Here is a 23,247-nt window from a genome sequence, read left to right as displayed (position 1 = left end):
CGTTGTAGTCGTTCGCTCGTCAATCTCCCTGCTGCCACCCCATAGTCCTTCCATCTGTCCTCCTCACTGGCCTTACCAAGCTTTCAGAATGCAATATGGCCACTACACAGACACACACACATAACTCTACCTTAAAGGTCTTGCCATGGCTTTCCATGCCTGCTGTCCAAAGGCCACATTCCTTTGGCCCTGGAATGTCCCCAGAGCTCAGTTCTTTATCTGCTTGGGTAACTCATCTTTCATGCCCACTGGAGCATTCTCTCTCTCCGATGGAGTCTTTGCTGACCCTCCTCTTCCCTCTCCTCACGCACAACTGACCACTCTATCCTTTGCTCTTCCCCATAGAAGGGCCTATGCATTGCTTCTGAGACACCCTTCTCTTCACATGCGTCTCTCCCTCAGTGCACTGTGAGCTTGGTGAGGACTGGACCATCTTTCTTATCCATCCTTGCCCCTTGACACAGTGGCGGTCACATCCTAGGTATTCAATTAATACCTGTTGAATGAATTTCACACAAGCAGGAAGTGGCAGTTAGGATTCACATCCAGGTCGACCCAAGTTCATGGTCTGCTTTACTCAATACATTGCACTGCCTTCAAGAAACTGGAAAAAATTGTGTTCAACTCCATCCTGGTCATTGTTATCAGTACTTTGAAGACTTCTCCCCTAACAACTTGGAAATAAGATTACCCTCCCTAACTGGAAACTGCATAATAAATATATAAGGGACGAAAGCAGTCACCTTTAAGTGACTGATTCACAGGCCCAAAAACTTCACTGTCAATCAGACAGAGGAGTGGGCTCAGAAGGAAGAATGGTGATTGTTGCCCTTCCAAATATTGTCCAAGGGCGAGAACACCTGGCCTGAAGAATCTGCCCCTTTGGCCCAGTGGCCTGTTCTGAAGGTGGACACACCCATCCACTCAACCTTAGAGGCGATCCCCCTGGTTAGGACTCCATGGGCCTTCTGGTTATTAATTAGCATCCATAGGATTTGCCAGTAGGGAGAAAAGGTGGCATCTGGAAGACTCAAGCATCTGTCCCCCTCAGCAGTTACGTTTCTTGTTGCAAATCAATCATCGGACTTCTAGGTTTTACATGTAGTTTCTGTGAGTGCCGTTCGGTGAGTTGTGCCGCTGAGAGACAGCTGCTCCCGGGCCCAGACTCGAGATGCGTGCAGGGCAGAGGTTGGACTCTGGACTCAGCAGACCCACTGCCACCCCAGCCTGGCCACGTGGACACCTCGTTCTTACGCTACCCACAGATTCTCTGTTTAGAACCACAAAGCCATAGCTTCTGTCAACCAACTGATTTTTCGGTTAAGTTCTAATGCTTTGTTCAACCAATGTTAGCTGCTTCTCAAATGTAGAAGCGAGTAAATTCTCCAATTGAAGACTGAAAATTCTAATTCGTGCAAAAAATAGTTCATCTTATATTGTGTTCCCAATGCATCATTGATCTAGATCGTTATGCTTACTCTTACCTTCAGCACTTGAATACCTAGAATTGGTGCCAAGCCAGCAGGTGGAAGAAACTCTGAAGCTTGGTCCTAAAATAGTCAACTTTGAATTTAGGTCACATAAGGAAAAAGAATTGGAGTTTCTTTCAGGCCAAGATTTAATAATAATGGTGAATGATACGTTTTATAATGTGCTGGTCCAATCTGCTAAGTCCTTTACATGTGTCAACTCAATTTTCACAGTCGCACCGTGAAGATATACTATTATTTATTCCTGTCTTAGAATCACAGGGAGGGTGGTGACTCCCCCCATGCCCGCAGCAGGAAGATTTGGTGCCAGAATTTACACCTGGGCAGATGACCCCAGGTTTACTGTTCTCACACACTGCATCACGCTCTTAATAGGAGGCTGGTGTAATAAATGAACTCCTTGGGTAAGATGGTATTTGATCAATGCAAGATATAAAATGGTAAGTATACTTTAGGAGGAAATCGTTTTTTTAGAGTCAGTGCTTTGCTCCATGACTTAAATGTTCAAAAAATTTAACATCATAAAGATTTATTTGCCATATGTAAATCTTAAACAGATTGGTCAAAAACACGGTTTTCAACCTGTGCCTTTGAAATGCTTCTTGTTAGCCATGCTCTGGAGTCCTACACGGCCCTTCCCTACCACATGCGGAGCCCGTGCCCTTCCAACCCCATCTCCCGGCCAGCCTACCAGGGCAGCAACCCGATAAGCGACATCTGGGCGGTCCAGGCCCTGCGGATCGTCGCTAAGTATCTGAAGAGGTATGTCACCCCGAGGGGCTAGGGCGAGAACAGAAAGAGCACATGCCGCCCTCGCATAAAATGTGCTGTGCCAGATCCAGAGATGTCTTGAGCAAGTCTCGTCGCCAAAAGGTTGGTCAGTGGACATAGAGAAGCACCAGCAAGCTTCTGGAAGGATGAAAGAGATGGTGAGGGAGCCACAGGAGGACAAAGGAAAACTGGACCCTTTGGTCTGAAAAGGCCAAAGGCTGTGAGGGTACAAAATAGGAGTCCCTAACTGATGAAGGATGCAGGTAGAAGGATCAGTCATGAAATCCTCAGAACCAAAGCTAAGCGGAGGGAAGACGTCCTTGAGACCTGGCCACCAAGGGCAGACTAGGGAACCACAGAGGCAGATGTCGGCTGTGCCCATCCCCATCCTGGCCGTGGGAAAGGCACACGGAGTTGACCAGTGAGCACACTCACGTGAGCGAAGTGTAGGAATTAACCATGTGGAGTTGTCTGTCCCAGGAGCGCTAGAAGGCTTCCTAAACGGTTATGAGAGATTTGTGGATGACACAGCCATACTAGGCTCTGAGACAGCAGAGAGATACTTAGAGAGGAAAGCTGATCCCTGAGACAGGAAGACACGGAAAGTCGGACTCACTTTTGCACTTATGCGTAAGGAGGGCAAGAGCACGGGGGGTTAGGCCTGGATGTGAGCATAGAGCCTCCTCTGGCCTTGAGCTGGAAGCTGCACTGGAGAAGGGACTTGGGCTGCGTTTGTAGTAGAGCCGGCGGGAAGCGACATGGAACTGTTTCAGACTCACGGGGACCACCAGAGAGCGTGGCAGCATTTGACTGGGTAGAAGCGGGTACAGATAATGGTCAGCCAGTGTGTTTGAGAGGGACAGAAGGCTTGGCAGAGCAGCAGCGGGAGGTGAGGGGGTAAAATGGACACAGGAGAGGCTGAAACTCCATCATCTACTATTTCGTCTTGTTAATCAGGAAATACGGAACAAACATTGGGTTTTGGAAAGGAGACACAGACGCCTAACTATTCCAAAGAAAGGAGGGAAAGGCCGTGGCACTCCTATTTCATAACAGGAATGCTTCCTTACTCCAGGCAAAATGGTGAAAGAGCAAGTGAGAACTGGTCCGCCTGGTGGGTCTTAGGCTTCCTCCCCAGGGCAGGGTTTCCACGCTCTGTGTGCAGGCAGGCTGAGCTGCATCTGAAAGGGACCTTTGAGAATGTGTTTTTCCAAAGTGGCACTGGGGACGCAGAGAGCAAGCAAAGCCCGTCCTACAATAACATCCCACTTCCACAATAATAAATATTAAAATAACATGTGCAGTTTCCACAGATAACGAGAGGCCTCCAGTGGGTCCTATTTGGGGCAGTGTCACAGCAAGGACATGGGCTGGCTGCGTGTATCCTGCAGGTAGCCCCAGGCGACAGGGACTCACTCTGGGGAACCAGTCTGGGCCCTGTGCGTTTGAGTATGTGTTTACTCTAAGTCCATTCACAGCTGCAGTCAAGGTCATTGACAAATGAAGAAGAAGAATGAGTCCCAGGGCACTTTGCTAGAGCAGCTCTCACAATCCGAGGGTCAGTGCTTTGCTTCCCCTGGCGCTTTTATCACATGAGCAGCCTGACATGGTATTTATTATGCCTTTTCTGAAACCATTGATGAGAAAATATTGCTTACCTTCAGTTTTTCTTGAGAAGACAAGATGTCATTTGAATAACTTGCCTAATTTTTCTTCCTACCAAGTAGCATTTCTTATTTTCCCTATCGTTCCCTAAGGCAGCTCTTTATTCAGTAGGAAATGCCAATGTCAGTGTGTTATTGTTAGGTATTTATGTCATCCACAGGGCTGTCAGAAATCCTGACGATATTGAAGCAAGGTCCTATATGCACTTGGCAAGTGCTTTTGCTGGCATTGGCTTTGGAAATGCTGGTGTTCATCTGTGGTGAGCAAATCTGAGATTTTATTTCTTCACCTAAGATAATTGCTTTTAAATTTTTTAAAATATTTAGAATTTAGGACAGGTGATAAGATTTAAATATGCTATAGAAAGAAAAAATTTAATTTAGGGTCCTGGAATATTTTCTTAATTCAAATGTAGTGTGTTAGGTCAAAGATTTTTTGGGTTTTTGGGTGTTTTTGGTAACAGTTTTATCAAGAAATAATTGACACACTATGTAATTCACCCATTTAAAATATGTAATTCAGTGGGTTTTAGCATATTCACTGAGTTACTGTTACCATAATCAATTTTAGGGCATGTTATCACCCCAAAAAGAAATCCTGTACCCCTTAGCTGTTACCTGCCAATCCTCCTGTGCCTTTAGGCAACTATTAATCTACTTTCTGTCTCTATAGATTTGTCTATTCTGGACATTTCATACGAATAGAATCATATAATATGTGGTCTTTTGTGTCTGGTTTCTTTAACTTAGCATAGTGTTTCCATGGTTCATTCATGCATATACAGTACTTCATTCCATTTTATTGCCAAATAACATTCCATTATATAGATAGACCACTGTTATTTCTCCATTCATCAGTTGGTGGACATTTGAGTTGTTTCCACTTTTTGGCTCTTATGAATAATGCTGCTATGAACATGAGTGTACAAGTTTTTGTGTGGATGTATGTTTTCATTTCTATTTATTATATACCTAGGAGTGGAATTGCTGGTAATCCTATGTTTAAATTTTGAGGAACTTCCAGACTGTTTTTCACAGCAGCCGCACCATTTTGCATTCCTACCAACAGTGGATGTGGGTTCTGATTTCTCTACATCCTTGCCATGTGTTGTGGATTTTTAAAACCTCAAATACATAATTTTTTCCTCCTAACCTCTCACAAAAAGAGAGATCAGAATCTTTATTAATAGCCCAGAATTCATCTTTTTGAACAGAACTTTATTGGTATGTTGCCTTAAAAATGAATACCAGTGAACACTGAGAATTAAGAATAGGTCTTTGCTAGGGAAGGTACAATGAAATGGTCACCCCCAAACTCTAATGCTGAGAGGAGCATAGATTGTCAGTCACAACCTTTCTAAAAAGCAGGTGAGCAAAGTCTCCCCAGAGCTTGAAAAATATTTATATTCTTTGACTCACTAATTTTACTTCTAGGAATATAGCCTAAAAAAGTAATCATGATATGATCACAGAATTTCCACATAAGGATATTCACCTAAATGTTATTTATAACTGAAAAATTTGGAAACAACCTAAATTTCCAACAGTTTTTGAATGGTTAAAGTGCAGTACTCAAAGAACAAAATAAGGCTATTAAAAATAATGTTTTAGAAGAACATAAAATTATATGGGAAAATGTTTACAAAGACTGTTAAGTAACAAAAGCAATGTTTAAAACTGAATACACAATATGATCATAAATTAAAGATATGCACAAGACTAGAAGCATTGTTTGGTTTTTTGTTGAGTTGTATGAGTTCCTTATATATTTTGGATATTAGCCCCTTATCGGAGGCGTTGTTTGCAAAAATCTTCTCCCATTCGGTTAGTTGCCTGTTTATTTTGCCTATGGTTTCTTTGGCTGTGCAGAAGCTTTTTAATTTGATGTAATCCCATTCATTTATTTTAGCTTTTACTTCCCTTGCCTTTGAGGTCAAATTCATAAAATCATCTTTGAACCCAAGGTCCGTAAGTTTAGCACCTATATTTTCTTCTATGCATTTTATTGTTTCAGGTCTTACGTTTAGGTCTTTGATCCATTTTGAGTTAATTTTGGTACACTACCAATTTTGCAGATAGCAGTCTAGTTTCATTCTTTTGCACGTGGCTTTCCAATTCTCCCAGCACCATTTATTGAAGAGACTGTCTTTTCTCCATTGTGTGTTTTTGGCTTCTTTGTCAAAAATTGTCTGTCCATATTTATGTGGGTTTATTTTTTATTTCTGGGTTTTCAGTTCTATTCCATTTGTCCGTGTGTCTGTTTTTCTGCCAATACCATACTGTTCTGATTATTGTTGCCCTGTAGTATAAGCTGAAGTCAGGGAGTATAATACCTCCAGCATTGTTCTTTTTTCTTAGGATTGCTTTGGCTATTTGGGGTCTTTTGTGGTTCCATACAAATCTGATGATTTTTTTGTTCTATTTCTTTTTAAGATACCATTGGGATTTTGATGGGGATTGCATTAAATCTGTATATTGCTTTGGGTAATATGGCCATTTTTAACTATGTTGATTCTTCCAATCCATGAACACAGAATGTCTTTCCATTTCTTTGTGTCTTCTTCAATTTCTTTTAAAAATATCTTATAGTTTTCAGTACATTGGTCTTTTACATCCTTGGTTAAGTTTATTCCTAGGTATTTTATTCTTTTTGTTGCAATTGGAAAAGAGATTTGTTTTTAATTTCTTTTTCTGACATTTCATTGTTAGTATATAGGAATGCAATGGACTTTTGTACATTGATTTTGTAGCCAGCAACTTTACTATATTCGTTTATTGTTTCTAATAACTTTTTGGTGGCTTTTTTAGGGTTTTCTATATATAGCATCATGTCATCTGCAAAAAAGGACAATTTAACTTCTTCATTTCCAATTTGGATGCCTTTTATTTCTTTCTCTTGCCTGATTGTTCTGGCTAGGACTTCCAATACTATGTTGAAAAGCAGAGGTGATAGGGGACCTGTTCCTGAACGTATAGTAAAGGGCTTCAGTTTTTCACCGTTAATTATGATAATAGCTGAGGGTTTATCATATATGGCCATTATTATGTTAAGGTATTTTCCTTGTATACCCATTTTATTAAGTGTTTTAATCATAAATGGATGTTGTATCTTGTCAAACGCTTTTTCTGTATCTATTGATATAATCATATGATTTTTGTCCTTTATTTTGTTTATGTGGTGTATCACATTGATGGATTTGCATATATTCAACTATCCTTGTGACCGTGGGATGAACCCCACTTGGTCGTGATGCATAATCTTTTTAATGCATTGTTGCATTCAATTTGCTAGAATTTTGTTTAGAATTTTTGCATCTGTATTCGTTAAAAAATGTGCAGAGGACCTGAATAGAAATTTCTCCAAAGAGGACATACAAATGGCCAATAGATATATGAAAAAAATGTTCAACATCACTAATCATCAGAGAAATGCAAATAAAAACCATAATGAGATATCACCTCACCCCAGGTAGAATGGTTATCATCAACAAGACAAATAATAACAAGTGTTGGAGAGGCTGTGGAGAAAAAGGAACCCTCATACACTGTTGGTGGGAATGCAGATTGGTGCAGCCACTATGGAAGGCAGTGTGGAGGTTCCTCAAAAAAATTAAGAATAGAATTACCATATGACCCGGCAATCCCTCTCCTGGGTATCTACCCAAAAAATCTGAAACCATTTATCCGTAAACATATATGTGCTCCAATGTTCATTGCAGCTTTATTTACAGTGGCCAAGACATGGAAACAACCAAAGTGTCCTTTGATAAATGATTGGATAAAGAAGTTGTGATATATATACACAATGGAATACTATCCTGCCATAAGAAAAGATGAAATAGTACCATTTGTGACAACATGGATGGATCTTGAGATTATTATGCTAAGTGAAATAAGTCAGACAGAAAAAGTCTAGAACCATATGAGTTCACTGATATGTGGTATATAAAACTGAAAACAACAAAAGAACAAGACAAACAAATGAAGAAACAAAGACTCATAGACACAGACAATAGTTTAGTGGTTACCAGAGGGGAAGGGGGAAGTGGGTGGTACATGAGGGTAAAGGGGATCAAATATATGGTGATGGGAGGAGAACTGACTCTGGGTGGTGGACACACAATATGATAATATATGATGTATTACAGAATTGTACACCTGAAATCTCCGTAACTTTACTGACAATTGTCACCCCAATAAACTTGAATTATTTTTTAAAAAGACTAGAAGGAAATATTCTATAATGATTATCTTGAGAAAATGGGATTATGTATTATTTTCATTTTTTAAAGAATATATGCAACTATTAAGAATTAAAATATTGGATATTGTTAGAAAGGTACCTTTGAAAGCTACCGTGTTTCCCCGAAAATGAGACCTAACCAGACCATCAGTTCTAATGCGTCTTTTGGAGCAAAAATTAATATGACCCGGTCTTACTTTAATATAAGACCGAGTCTTTAATATAATATAATATAAGACTGGGTCTTATATTAATTTTTGCTCCAAAAGACACATTAGAGCTAATGGTCCAGCTAGGTCTTATTTTGGGGGAAACACAGTACATGTACCCTCTCGTGTCATGAAAGCACACAAAGCAATAATATTCTGAATAGTCTGGAACCTGAGCTAGGTAAAACACATTCCAAAATACCCAACAACTCAGAGAATTGATAGCTTGCGATCTGCCTCAAGAAAGATGATAGGCAAGGGGCACCTCTTTTTTGGACAGATAATTATACTGTTCACAAAAATATTTCAACTTTCTAGAAATTCAAATCTTTTGGCGCATAAGCACAAATTTATCCAATAACCCATATCAGTAGACTTACAGAACACTTTACTGTTATAAAACATTTTATTTTCACTATATTAATTGTAACTATATTATTAAAGTGTATGAATCTTACAGAAGATGACTCAGAAGAGTCATCTATTAAACTATAATATTATCCTATTTGTTCACTAAGAACTCAAGAGGACATAAAGGGTTTTTCCATTAAAACAAACCAAGAAGAAAACCCCCACAAATGCAAACACATGGTGCCTTTTCTTGAAAGCCCTTCAGGCTAAAATAATCATTTATGATTCAGCTCCATTAGTATGTAACATTCAAAAGGATGTATCAGTTATTGGTGGGACAGATCACTGGCAGGTCAAGTTTGCATGTCTAACACAGCACATCTTGGCTCATAAAACTCCCACGGAGCATGCCGCGAAAGCATTGCAAAGCAGGATAGAAAACTCATGCCATGAAGCTTACTAAAGAAACTTCAAAGTGAATTCTTAATTTCTTCAAGGTCATAAGGCTCACCAAATGTGTTTGGGGAGCAACTTCTGCATCGACATGTTTAATGGCATACCATTCTATGAGCATTTGAATTTGAACATTCCCGAGGTTTCGTTATGAAGAACACCAAATACCAAGGGCCTAATGACATATCCTTATATCAAAGAATGTGTAACTTTGTGAGATAGCGGGATTGTCAAAAGACTATAAAGGGCTCTCCCATAAGAGTATCTTTGTGTTGTTAATTTGAATTTCTGGTATCTGTATGTCAACATAAAGACTTTCTTTCTTTTCTAGCCATGGAATGTCTTACCCAATTTCAGGCTTAGTGAAGACATATAAAGCAAAGGATTATAATGTGGATCACCCACTGGTGGTAAAAATCATAATAAATTATTTAATTAAATCTTATATTGCCTCGCAGTTGCCATAAATGTATTTGTCAATTCTTGATTGCTTGGAGTACGGGATACAGTAATTTACTATCTAGAACATGCAGATTGAAGACCAGCTTTGGCCAACTGGTCACCACGTGTTGTTTGTCTGCAGCCTCATGGCCTTTCTGTGGTGCTCACCTCCCCAGCCGTGTTCACTTTCACCGCGCAGATGTTTCCCGAGCGCCATCTGGAGGCGGCAGAAATATTGGGTAGGAACCATTACTCATAAATCTGTGACCCATGTGTGTGGAGCATTTCCTAGGGTTGCTTCTGAAGATAAACCATAAAGGATAATACTAAAAACGTTGCTTTGAGATAGTTTACTAATAAAATGTCAGTGACATGCCCAAAGTCCAATTTGCGCTAAAATTTCTAATTTTATGTTTCTAATAAATAGTCTATTAACAATGAAATGGAACCAAATATTGCTTATGTTCAGTTTGGAGTAATCCTGTGTCCAGTGTTTTCATCCCCAAGGAACGTGAAACTCTTTATAGACTACCAGTGTTGTAAATGGCTTTTGCTATGTTTAATGGGTAATAAAATGAATCTAAATCAGGAAGTAAAAATAAATTCCCAATTACAGAGAATCTAAACAACTAAAAACTGTATAAAAAGATCCCAAAAGAAGAATTTGTTTACTGCTCTGTAAAATAAATAATGTCTATAATAAGATTCCAACTGTGCCTTTTGAATCTTACAACAAATAAAATTATGTTCAGGATAGCTTTAGTGTTGAGTAAAATTTTGATATTTTTCTAAGACGAGAACTCTTTTAAGTAAACTTGAGTGTTTGATTAACTTTCCAAACATCTTATTCCCCTACTTGCGTTTAGGGTAGGAAGGGAAAGGCTAAAAAGAAAACTTCATTGTGCTCTTCTAGCACCAGCCATTGGAGAGATTGTTTCCAAAAAGGTAGGAACGACCACAGACATCCTTCCGAGGTGCCTCTTCACCCCATCTTTTCTCTCACACTCTGACGTTTGTGCTTTCACTGAGTTCCAGGCTCTGGGCTGGGAGTGTTCATGAAAGAAGTCTAGGTTAGAGAAGTCATGCTGGGGGCTTGGTTTTTCCAGCACTTTCTGCTGGAAATGTGGCGCCAGCTTTACCAAGGGTCTTATATCCATTTTCCCTTTGGGCCTGGGGATGTTGTTTAGCCATTTGCTGGGACTCAGATGCCTTTGTAAATATGCAAACAGTGTAAATAGGCAGGAGCCCAAATAGACTAGCTAGCTGTATGGTAAATGGGGAAATCTTAGCGAACTTCCCACGCAACCAGTAAAAATACTGAGAAAGCAATTCCTCTGTTAGACAAAACCCAGGCCAGTAGAACCCACCAATTCTTTCTTCTTGCATAGGAAATTTGTTTAATATTATTCTCTACTTAGCCATTAAATATTTTGCTTCCCTATGTAATCTTAGATTTTCTTAAGCTTTATACCAATGTAGTCTCTTTGCTACCCTCTTTTTTTCTAAAACACTTCATAGGAAAACCCAGGGGTTTTGATGGTGTGTTTTATGGCAGCCATCCCAGGAAAATACAAAGCCCATAAACCTCATATCATGTGTCGCCGCTCCACCTACTCCATACTTTAGCTGCCGCTGTGTAATATAGGCTGGTCTTGTCAGGCAAGGTTTACCTTCCATTCAGCTGCTTTCCCCACCAGCCCTGTATCTGGTTCTATTTATACCTTTTCCTGGATTAGTGAAACAGTCCTCACTGTCCTGGAAGAGAAAGGTTAAAACCGATTTAATAACGTGCTTTAGTATGGTGATGAACCGTACATTCTAGTGTCCTTTTGCACAATACCAAGTGGGCTTGCATGACAGCCTGAGGCATTTTGGATACTAACTAATATTACGTTCCATTTGTAAAGTGTTTCACTTCCTGACAGTAAAGATGTTCAGCCAGAATAGATGGGGGGCAGGTGTGCTAATGGTTTTGGATCAGCTCCCTTCCTCTGGGAACTTTCCCGGGCACCCTGCCTGAGGGTACAACCCCCTGGTTCTTCCAGATTGACATTTCTGTGATTGTTTATATTAATTATGTCCACATTCTACCCTTACATGTCTCCAACCCTTGGGAACCTTCCTCCCCCTTTATGATATCATTATTATCTGCATAGTAAATATCATTTTCTGAGAGTCTTCCTGTTCTTGGTTCTGCCTGACTAAGTCTATACTATTTATTTAGAGAAGCCTGCTTTGCCCTTTGGTAACAGAGTCCAAAATAAAAACTTTTGTAGCTATAGACAGGAAATACTTCCCTCCCTGGCCACACATAGTCCATTTTTGTCATTTTCCTCCTTTTTGGCAGTTAGCATTGGTGTTTTTGTACTTAACATACATCCGTATCTCACACGGTATTTTTGCAAAGGGTTTGTCTTCCTTTCCTAAGATGTTGCTGTAAGAAAAGACATGGAACATGTGTACCTCTAGATGTCAGCAAATTCTAAGCCCTGAAAGCTATGTAAGCTGTGTTTTCTGCTACGAGTGTTCCTTCTTCCTCATCCAAACACCAGCCTTCCTTCTTGGTCTCCTTCCTGTGCCTCTTTTCTTGGCTCTGTTCCTCTCCTTCCGACCCCAAAGCGGGGAGCAGCCCATTGGAAATGTGAGAGCCAGGTGAGCTGCCCCCTGTGGACCTCTCTGCACGGGCCTGGCCGGTGGGGCTGAGCGCTGGGCCGGCCTCCGCATGAGGCACAGGGGCACCCTTGTCCTCTGTCAGGAAACCAGCAGTAGGCTATATATCAGCTACCTTGTGACTGAATGACACCCAGGGCCAGCTTCCTCCTCTCTGTCTACAGTCAGCGCTTTGTGTCTTCTAGGCGCCCACACCCGCACTGCCAGGACCGCAGATGCTGGGCCTGTTTTGGCAGATGCACTCCGGAAATTCTTATTCGATCTGGATGTTGATGATGGCCTGGCTGCCGTTGGTTATTCTAAGGCTGATATCCCCGCGTTAGTGAAAGGAACGCTGCCCCAGGTAAGAGACACAGCGCATCTTCACTCCCTTCTGGAAACACAAAGCTACAGGAAAGATGTACTTCATTTGGGGCGTGTTAGGGGAGATGAAAACCCGGGGTCCACAGGTTTGCTGTACCAGATGGCAGCTCTTCCTTCCCCAGGGGGAAGGAGCCACGGCTCCCTCACCTTTATATTCTTCCATAAAACTGTGGCATGTGTGAAACTTATGATGTAACTGAAAGCAGCCCTTATAAAAATTCAAGGCAAAGAAAAACACAAAAAAACCGCATTCATCTTGAGGTATAGCAAATCTCTCTTTTCTCCATGTCTACTCTTTTAAGAGTCCCCTATAAAACTATGTGAAGCAGTTTCAGAAGGGCCACTAATATTATTTTTCACTGTAAAGAGTTACAAATTCCTACTACTGTGAACAGTAGACATGACCTTTAAGACTACTACAAAATCACCTTTTTTATTTAGATATCATTGATATTATATTCATTTCAGGTATGCAACATAATGATTCCATATTTGTATACATTGTGGAATGATTAATAAGTGTATTATTAACATCCATCACCTCACAGCGTCACAATAATTTTTCTTCTTGTGATGCAAACTTTTAAGATCTACTCTCCCAGCAACTTTCAAATATACAGTACAGTATTACTGTACAGTTGTCACCATGACAAAATCACTCTTTAGCATATTTGGGAGATTGTATATTTTATATGTGTACATGTCTGTGTCATTTTGAATCTTATTTATTTAAATGTTGCTAAAGAGTGTAAACTGAGCTGTTACCCTTTATTTGGTAGAATCGTAATAGATGTCGAGTTTCCCCTCCCAAGCTTCACAGGAAGAGAGTTTCTGCCCCACTGGGCCTCTCTTCCGCTGTGCTGCCGCTGCCGCATCAGACCCTAAAAGGCCAAGACTGTATTCATTGCAATTCACCATAAAACAGAGATTCCGAGCCACGGGCACTCAGCTTGTGGACCACACCATGCCCACCAGGCCCAGAGCGCTCACTTGGCCCTCCTGTCCAAAATGGGAAAGGCAAGCGTCATTTAAACACCGCGAGGAAATAAATAAATACATACATAAATAAATAAATAAATAAATAAATAAATAAATAAAAATGTAACCCCCCCAAAAAAATGAAAAAAGAAAAAAATAAACACTGTGAGGATATGAGGATAAGGCGTGTCTGCCTCAAGGTATTCATGGATCTTTTCCTGACACTGGAACAGAGTTAACAGCTGGAATATCTGCTCACACAGCATACTGCTTACCATAAATAGCAATGCTTTTCCCTTGCCCCACTCCAGTTAAGCAATTTCCCACTTAACAAGTGCTTAGAATGTTGAAGACTTCAGCTCACATAAGATAATGTTTGTATGGATTAGGTTCACAGATTCATGTTTGCAGGAGCCAGGTAGATAACAGCAATGAACAGTCAGTTAAGGCAATAGGGGGTAGTGGGGACTTTGGTGAACTAGAAACCACACAACCCATCTGATGGGGTAAACCTCTTTTCAGCTACAATTTATCATTTCCAAGCAGAAATTCAGGTCCCAGTGTTGGGAGAACTTCCAATTTTCAAGAAAAATCAGCAATCTGAATATTTGTGTTGAATTCCCTTATTTCCCAATGTACAGACCAAACATGGCCCATGTACCATCAGTTTCCCTAATTTAGACTCAGGCCCAGTAGACTCAGTTGCTTCTAAAAATAGAAATGAATGAGAAAAAGAAGAATCTCAAGATGTAGCCGAGCCCCTACTAACCCTAGACTAACTCACAAACCCTTAGTTTTAACCCACAGTCAAGGGACAAAATTGCCAAAAGACATGACCATCCCAGTTGTTTTATTCAAACCCGTAAGTTCCATGAGGGCAGGAACCTATCTGTTTTGGTCATCTAGTCTCTATTGTACCTAGCACGGCTAGTAAACATCTTAAATGAACACATACCTGCAGCCCTCTCCTTCTAAATAGTCAGTCCAGGTGAGCTTAATGGCTGAATGATGGTAACTTCTTGAGAAATTTCCTTAGATGTAATAGGACTCAACCAATGACAAAGAGCCATGAAAACCTACCTTGGGACACCAGACCAAACGGTCATCATGAGTTTTATGTAGCCCAAGGCTCTTACAGCATGGTCCCAGTGATAGTGTCCATTCTGCAAGGGGTTCTTTGAAAAGTTCTGCTTGTTTTGCTCAGGGATGTATTCAGGAATATGTGTTTGTCAACATCTAGGAATAGTATCCATGGTTTTCAGATGAAACTGTGTGATGTTCTTGGCCATTTAATTGCTGGTGGCAAAGCATCTCCCAGCCATCGGGATACATTGGCAAGTGTTTATTTATTGTTTTAATTATGCTGTGCTCAGATTTTCACTTTCAGAAGCTATTCCAAACTAACATCTGAGACCATCCACTAAAATAGCAAGTTAATTATATATCATTCTGACTACCTCAGTGCACGTGTCATACTGGGAAATACAGAGAGCAGAACATTAATTAGAAAAAACTAATTTCTTCGTTGCAGAAAAGATGCAAGTCATATCTATAAAGTAGGAAGCCAGTATTTCCTCAAGCTGTATTCCTAAGCAGTCCCAACATGTATACTGCCTTTTTTTTCCTTTGATCATATTTTCATGATCGGGAGAAACATAGTCAATTTTAATTAACTAGCACTAGTTCCATTTTTGAGTCAATGTGATATATGTGAGATAATAGATAGATAGATAGATAGATAGATAGATAGATAGATAGATAGATAGATAGATACCCTGTTTCCCTGAAAATAAGACCTAGCCAGACAATCAGTTCTAATGTGTCTTTTGGAGCAAAAATTAATATAAGACCCAGTCTCATATTATATAAGACCGGGTCTTAAAATAAGACTGAGTATTATATTATATTATATTATATTATAGACCCAGTGTTTGTTTATAATAAAATAAGACTGGGTCTTATATTAATTTTTGCTCCAAAAGACACATTAGAGCTGATTGTCTGGCTAGGTCTTATTTTGGGGAAACACGGTAGATAGATAGATAGATTGATTGATTGATAGATAGATAGATTGATAGATGGCAAACAGAAAAAGGTATATAGATAGATATAGATGGTATAGATATAGATATAGATGGAAAGAGAGGAAGGGGTATATACACGGGACTTCAGAAGCAATCTTAGAAATAAGCTTGTCTTGTAAATGAAGAACTACTGTGAGGTTTTTTTGTTTGTTTTTGGCAGCAGTGAACATTTTACAGGAATGCTATGGCAACTTCAGAATTTTTCACATGCTGCAAACTAATCTGCACTTACTAATATTTACAGGATTTAAGGTAGTAAGAGGCGGGGGGTATACTGGTTCCTGCAAAAATGTTATTTCATGTAGTCGACATTTGATAAAGCTCCTTTTATGTTCAGCAACGAGGGATCGGTTTTCTCTGGAAGGAACAACCAGGCCAGTATTCTTGACCAAACACTAGGGCTGCTACTGGCGGCAGCAAATAGCGGCCCTGTGTACAGAGGCTTCCAACCGCCATCGCCAGGCTGCAAGGGGAGCAGGCAGGAATAAATTAATCTCCCACGCTGCATTTCTGAAACCTCTGGAAAGAAACACTTACATTTCAAATCAAAACATTTCATTACTGAGGAGAGCTGTCTACCAAAATGAGCACTTCCACTCCCTGGCAGGCAGGCCAGCTGAAATGTTGTTATTTTATGAATGTGCTAAAAGTAGTAGTCTGGATTTATTTCAGTGCCCCTGTTAATTAGTTGTCTTTTGGTCTTCCATGTCTATAAATAATAGTGCATTGCAGAACACATCTTAATTCTGAGAGTTTAACTTTTACATGGCATCCATGATATGCGTGGGGCTATATCGCAAACTTTACATCCTTGCCCCCATTTAAGCAATCGTTGGGGGTTACAAATGTGAAAGAGAAGCTCGGCTCAGCTGGGCCTGAAGGACTTCTGAGAGTCCTAAACTACTTCACCCAACGTGACAGGATCATTTTAAGGGCCTTTGAGCTCATCAGATAAAAGCCTCTGTTATAAACGGAAAAATGGGGCAGTAATCTTCGGCCATAGCAAACACTGAACTTCAGTTCTTCAGCCTGGCACAAACATATATATAGGTCACCATAAAGCAGTCTCTGCCTTGCTATGGATTTTCAATAGTCTTTCAAGTTTCTAAAAGATATGCTTGTAGGAACAGTCCTACCTCGGCTTCACCCACACTCACCAGCGTACTCCCCATCCTTCTCCCATCTGTCTCTCCATCCTTTCTTTCTTTATAATTCATTTTTTTAATTGTGGTAAAATATACCTAACACCATTTACCATTTTAACCATTTTTAGGTGTACAAGTTAATGCCATTAAGTACATTTACAATCTTATGCAACCATCACCACTATCCATTTCCAGAACTTTTTAATCATCCCAAACAGAAGCTCTGCTCTATTGTTTAATGGTAAATAACATCTCCCCATTCTCCCCTTCTCCTAGCCCCTGGTACCCTCTATTCTACTTTCTGTCTTTGTGAGTTTGCCTAGTGTAGGTACTTCGTATAAGTGGAGTCATACAATAATATTTGCCCTATTGTGGCATCCCTACTTAGCATAATGTCTTCAATGTTTGGGAATTACATTCCTTTCCATGGCTGACTGATATTCCATTGTATAGATATACTGTATTTTTTATTCCGTTTATCTTCAGATAGACATTGGGGTTGATGCCACTTCTTGGCTATTGTGAATAGTGCTGCTAGAAACATTGGTTTACAAGTATCTGTTTTAGTCCCTGATTGCAATTTATTTGGGTATACCTAGGAATAGAAGTGTTGGATCATGTAATTCTATGTTTAACTTTTTTAGGAATTGCCAAACTGTTTTCCATAATGGCTACACCATTTTATATTCCAACCAACAATGTATGAGTATTCCAGTTTCTCCACAGCTTCACCAACACTTGTTAAATACTTGTTATTTTTCTCCTGTTTTTCGTTTTTGTTTTTGTTTTTTGATAGCCATTCTAGTGGGTGTGAGTGGAAATTCATTATGGTTTTGACTTGTATTTCCCTAATGACTAATAATGTTGACCATTTTTCCGTGTACTTGGCTATTTATATATCCTCCTTGGAGAAATGTCTATTCAAGTCCTTTGCCTATTTTTGAATTGGGCTGTCTGTGGTTTTTTATTGTTGAAATATAGCAATTATTTATATATTCTGGATATTAATCCCTTATCAGATATCTGACTTGCAAATTTTTTCCCCATTCTATTAGTTATCTTTTCACTCTTTTGAAAATGTCTGTTGATGCATAAAAATTTTAAATTTTGCTGTAGGCCAGTTTATCTGGTTTTTTCTTTTGTTGCCTGTGATTTTGGTGTCATATCCAACAAACCCAATGTTGTGAATATTTTCCCCTGTTTTCTTCTAAGAATTTTAAGATTTATCTCTTACATTTAGGTCCATTTTGAGTTAATTTTTGTGTACATCTTTCCTTCTTTTCATTCTTTCTTTTACCTGACAAATACTTAGTCAGGTCTTACTATATACCATACATTTTATAGGATTCAGTGAGGAGGAAAATAAAAGTCTTTTCCCTCACTCATGGAGCTTGCATTCTAGTGATGGGAGACAGACAAGGCACATCTAATCAAATCTATAAATAATATATAAATGAAGTCATTTCAGATAATGATAAGTGGTATGAAGGAAAACCTGGGTGGTTTCACACAGGACAGTGTGGAAGGAACTCCAGTGAGGATGGTCAGAGAAGGTCTCTGACTGAAGGTGGAAGTAGGCAAGTGAAGATTTGGGCGAAGCAGTCCAGGCAGAAGGGAAAGGCCCTAAGACAGAGTAAAGATTAGCATTTTCACAGGACTGAGAGGGGACGTGGGTCTAAGTGAGATGAACCAATGGGAGAAGAGTCAGAGCTGGGGCAAGAACCAGGGCCAGATCAAGTGGCATTAGAAGCCATGGTTTTGTTCTAATTGCAATGAGAAGTTGTTGGAGAGCATTAAGCAAGGGAATGGTATGATCAGATTTATAATGGGGGGAAAATCGTTCTGCTGCCATAGGGAGATTGACCTCTAGGGGGCAAGCGTGGAGCAAAAGTGGAAACACCTTTAAGAGGCCTTGCAAGTAGGACAGGAGAGGGAGGGTGACGTAGATGTGGGTTGTGGTAGAATGGGAGGTGAGAAGTGGTCAGATTTGGGATTTATTTTGCAGGTAAATTTGACAGATTTGCTGGTAGACTTAGATTTAATATGGAGGGAAGGAAAAGAGGAATCAAGGATGACTCCTAGACTTTTCCCTGAGTGACTGGGTGTCATTTCTGAGATAACGAAAATGGGGGTAGGGGAATCCGAGTTCGATCTTGCGTGTGTGAATTTTGATTCCCCCTTCCCACCGTCTTCATTAATTCAACAAATAACTGTTGAGCACCTATTAATGGTGTGTCAAGCACTCTGGTAGGCGCTGGGCATGGAGCATCCCTCTTATACCAGATATGCCCCCAAACAAGTGTTTATCACAAGAGCACAGACCGAGGGACCCATGAAAATTGAACCCCCAAACTGACACACTTTTTAATTTTATGTAGTCCCAGAAATGTGGACACAGCGTACTCATTACAATATCTTCTAATCCCCTGTCGCAGAGGAATCTAGGACCCACTGATGGGAGTATAAATAGCAAAAGGATGTGCTAACTTGAATCATAATCGTTGGAAAAATTAAGCAAGTCACTGAATTTGTTAGGGAAGGTAGAAATAAAACCCTAGTTAATATTTAAAAAGGAGTTACTTATTGCCCATAGCCTGAAAGTTATGCCCTAATGAAGTTCTTTTGAATGTATATCTGAAGTCCAAGTTGTAAAATACAGTCTTTGAGGTCAAGGATGACCCAGTTCTCTTTTCTTTGGCTGCATGCGCTGTGCCTGGGACTTTGCATTCACACAGAGCTGGCAGAGGTTGCTGACTGGACACGGTCTGGTCATTCTAGGAGGTGTTCCTCCCTAGGTTGATTTGGTTCTGTACATTTGGGCAGAAGGATATTGCCAGGACATAAGATAAGGACAATGGCTTTTGAAAATTTGTGGGAAAGAGGTGTCACTTGATAAACTTCTGAGTTGGGGTTCAGCTAGTATGAAGCAAACAAGGAATATGATTTTTAAAGATACCACTATTCTCAAGTCGTTATTTCTTATGCCCTAGTTAATTTATATAACCTAGTAGCTTTTGCAAACTGTCTTTTCAAAGCCCAGAGTAACTCCTTTCGTTTACTGTTTCAGGAAAGGGTCACCAAGCTCGCACCACGCCCTCAGTCGGAAGAGGATCTGTCTGCCCTGTTTGAAGCTTCAATGAAACTCTATTAATTTTCATTTTCACTGAAAGAATCACCATTGGCTGTCACAGTTTAAGATCAGAAGTTGATCTAAGCAGAGCTTTGTCTTTTCATCTCCACACATAACTTCTCTGTTACCAGTTTGAATGTGATGTAAGTTTATCCTGCAGAAGATTCCCTGATGCTCAAAGTCAAGCCACTTCCACACTACAGGGTAGACAAGTGCCCCCAATGTTGGCCCCTCGTTTGCATTCCTGTCCCAAACCCTGCAGACTTCCCCTGCTTCATGTATTAAATGGGTAAAAACTCAGTATCTATCAAAACTGTTCATGCACATATCCTGTGCCCAGCCATCCATGTCTAGAAATTTATCCTATAGAAAGTTCTAGCATGAGTGTAAAGAAATATGCCAAGGATGTTTCAGGCAGCACTTTTTCTAATAAAAAATGTGAAAGAACCTAAATATTCATTAATAGTATATTAATAACTAAATCACAGTACATTAAATAATGGAATGCTATAGTGCTTTTTAATAAGAATGAGGTAAAACTGTTGGAAATATGTCCATGATGTACTGCTAAATTGGAAGAAAGTAAGTTGCAGAAAAATTATATTTTAGTATGGTCTGATTTTTGTTTTTATTATATGTATATATATGTCTACCTATACATAGAAAAGAAAGATGCACATCAAAATATTAAAAGTTATCACTGGAGAAATGGAATTTGGGGTATAGAGAATTAAGAGAAATTGTTTACTTTATATTTTATACTTTCACTTTTAATTTTATAAATATCTATATTGTTTGGATTTGTCACAACAAGCATATATCTTCTAATTTTAAAGGGGGGAAGAAAAGAAAGAAAAATACCACTTTACTGTTTTAGGTCAGATTCATCGTATTTTATTAAAATATTAGCAACTAATATTTAAAAGATAAAAATCAAATACAAAGGGGTAAAATATTAGAGACTGGACTTCTGGTAAATAAATTGTTCTTTTGAGAAAAACACTAACTGTTTTTTGAATTGAGGTAACATTGGTTAATAACATTGTATAAGTTTCAGGTATATATAAAATTATAATTCAATATCTGTATATACTATAGAGTGCTCACCACCCAAAGTCTAGTTTTCATGAGGCACCATATGTATATTTAACCTCCTGTACCCATTTTTGCCTTCCCCCACCCTTTTTCCCCTCTCATAACCACCAATCTGTAGTCTGTATCTATGAGTTTGTTCTCGTTTTATTTGTTTATTTGTGTTTTTTTTGTTTTACAAATTTCACATGTGAGTGAAATCATATGGTTTTTGTCCTTTTCATCCATGTTGTTGCTAATGGCAATATCATCTTTTTTATGGCTGAGTACTAGTCTGTTGTGTGTGTGTGTGTGTATACATATATATATACACATATATATACATTAATATACACATATGTGTATATATATATATGTATATATCTTCTTCATCCACTCCTCCATCGATGGACACTTAGGTTGTTCCTGTATCTTGACTATTGTAAAGAATGCTGCGATGAACATGGTTATACATATATCTTTTTGAATTAGAAAACACTCACATTTTATATGGTATTTCCGTCTTTGGAAAAATGTTTCTGGTGCTCAGAATAAATTAATTCAAAAGCAAGCAGTTGTAGTTTACAGACTTCAGCCTTGCAAGTAAAATCTAAGGAGTGTGACCATCTGCCTCCCTACTTGCTGAAACTTCTGTGGTTCGTTTCCTCACAAAGGTTCCCACATCGAGGTTTGCCTGCTCAAGCTTTGGAGTCTAGATCTCAGTGGGCTTGTGGATTTACTTGTATTTTAAATTGAATTAAAGACTTAATCAAATAAGATATATATATATATATATATATATACCTATAGATAGATATATGTAGATATATATACCTATAGATAGATATATGTAGATATATAGATATATTCCTATATAATTACATCAGCATTTTAAATAATGGATGAAAAGGGCATTGCTGTGCCATTCAACCTGCCCGGGCCTACTTTATGAAGATCTTTATTTCCTTAAGATTTTTACAATATCATTTAAATAATGTTTATTGGGAGTTTTCTCTAATCACAAACATAAAATATGTTCAGTACCAAAAATTGGTAATACAAAGATAAACACAAAAGAAAATATGTGTTCATATTGCACCATCCAAAATAGCCTCTGTTAAAAATTTGATATATGTCCTTTCAGTAATTTTGTATGCATATATATGTATATATGTTATAGATAACTGTGTATGTAGATATTTTTTACTTAGAAATGGTATCGTTAAGGTATTGTTGTAAATCCTACAGAACATTCAAATTCTTTTACCAAGTGCCCAAAAGACAAGCATAAGACAGCACCAACAGAATTTCAGCTGTACCTTGCAGACCCTATCTAGCTAAATTTCCCTCCAGCTTTTCAAGAGAATCATGGATTGAGAACAGAAGCTGTGTGAATGATGCAGAGAACAGCTAAATGCTCTGCCAACCTGAGATTCTTCAGGAAACTTGAGTAAAAACTGTTAATGAATGTCTCAAAATACATTTGGCATAGCAAAAACATATATATGTCCCGCCTCTTCCCTCCTCCCCAAAAAAAGTCCAGGGAATTTCTAGAGCTCTTGTAATATTTTCTGCCAGGTGACATGGCATCATTAGAAAACTTTAGACTAGAGTCAAGAGCCCTGGGCTCTGCTCCAGTCCCTTGGTCTATCTAAGTCTTACTTTATTCAACCAATGCCTCTTCCAGTTTGAAAACGCTGTGATTAGATTTTATGTATTACCTAGTCCTTCATGTGAGATTTTGAGTTTGGGAAATTTAATGTGAAATAATTTGACATATAAAAATGCTTTGTCTCTCTTTCTTCAATGTTCGTTGTCTGTACTACCAGTAGCCAGATGTCTAAATGTGACTCAGCAGGAGGAGTATTTCCTGTTCATGCTGATGATGACTCTGGAGGAAGGATTTAAAGGTCAAGCATGAAGAAACAGATTTAGGAAGCCCTCTTTTTTTTTTTTTAATCTTAATAATTATCATTTTGGGTTCTTACAAGATGAGAACATGGAAAAGATGTGTTTCTGGCTGTTAAAAGAGTGTGAGATACGATATTCAGCCCATTTCTGTGAACCAACAACTTTGATGTTTCTGAGACAATTGAGTGCATTCTTCTAAATCAAATCCTATTTTTCTATTGATTTCCTTTAAAAGATCAAAAAGTTCTTAGGAGGGCCGGCCCGCTGGCTCAG

General features: G+C 39.1%; 1 protein-coding gene across 4 annotated transcripts in view; it reads left to right on the top strand.

The window, feature by feature from the left end:
* ADHFE1 (alcohol dehydrogenase iron containing 1) overlaps positions 1-23,014 on the top strand; it is a 38,289-nt gene extending 15,275 nt beyond the window's left edge. Inside the window, exons 9-15 of one of the 4 annotated variants that reach the window (XR_004425009.1) lie at positions 2,100-2,252; positions 4,087-4,185; positions 9,513-9,591; positions 9,765-9,861; positions 12,478-12,635; positions 19,930-20,135; positions 22,893-23,014. Coding sequence is in view for 3 of the 4 variants with exons in the window: in XM_033126823.1 (XP_032982714.1) it covers positions 2,100-2,252; positions 4,087-4,185; positions 9,513-9,591; positions 9,765-9,861; positions 12,478-12,635; positions 19,930-20,013 (670 nt within the window). In the remaining variant the exon portion in view is untranslated. Of the gene's footprint in view, positions 1-2,099; positions 2,253-4,086; positions 4,186-9,512; positions 9,592-9,764; positions 9,862-12,477; positions 12,636-19,929; positions 21,205-22,892 lie in introns of those variants that run through there. The other 3 variants (XM_033126823.1, XM_033126822.1, XM_033126824.1) reach the window with 3 other exon arrangements.
* Positions 23,015-23,247: the final 233 nt, after the last annotated feature.

The sequence above is a fragment of the Rhinolophus ferrumequinum genome, chromosome 14 (assembly GCF_004115265.2).
Source record: "Rhinolophus ferrumequinum isolate MPI-CBG mRhiFer1 chromosome 14, mRhiFer1_v1.p, whole genome shotgun sequence".
Classification (NCBI taxonomy): Eukaryota; Metazoa; Chordata; class Mammalia; order Chiroptera; family Rhinolophidae; genus Rhinolophus; species Rhinolophus ferrumequinum.
The sequence above is the reverse complement of the archived record's forward strand: the minus strand, read 5'-3'. Positions and strand labels throughout refer to the sequence as shown.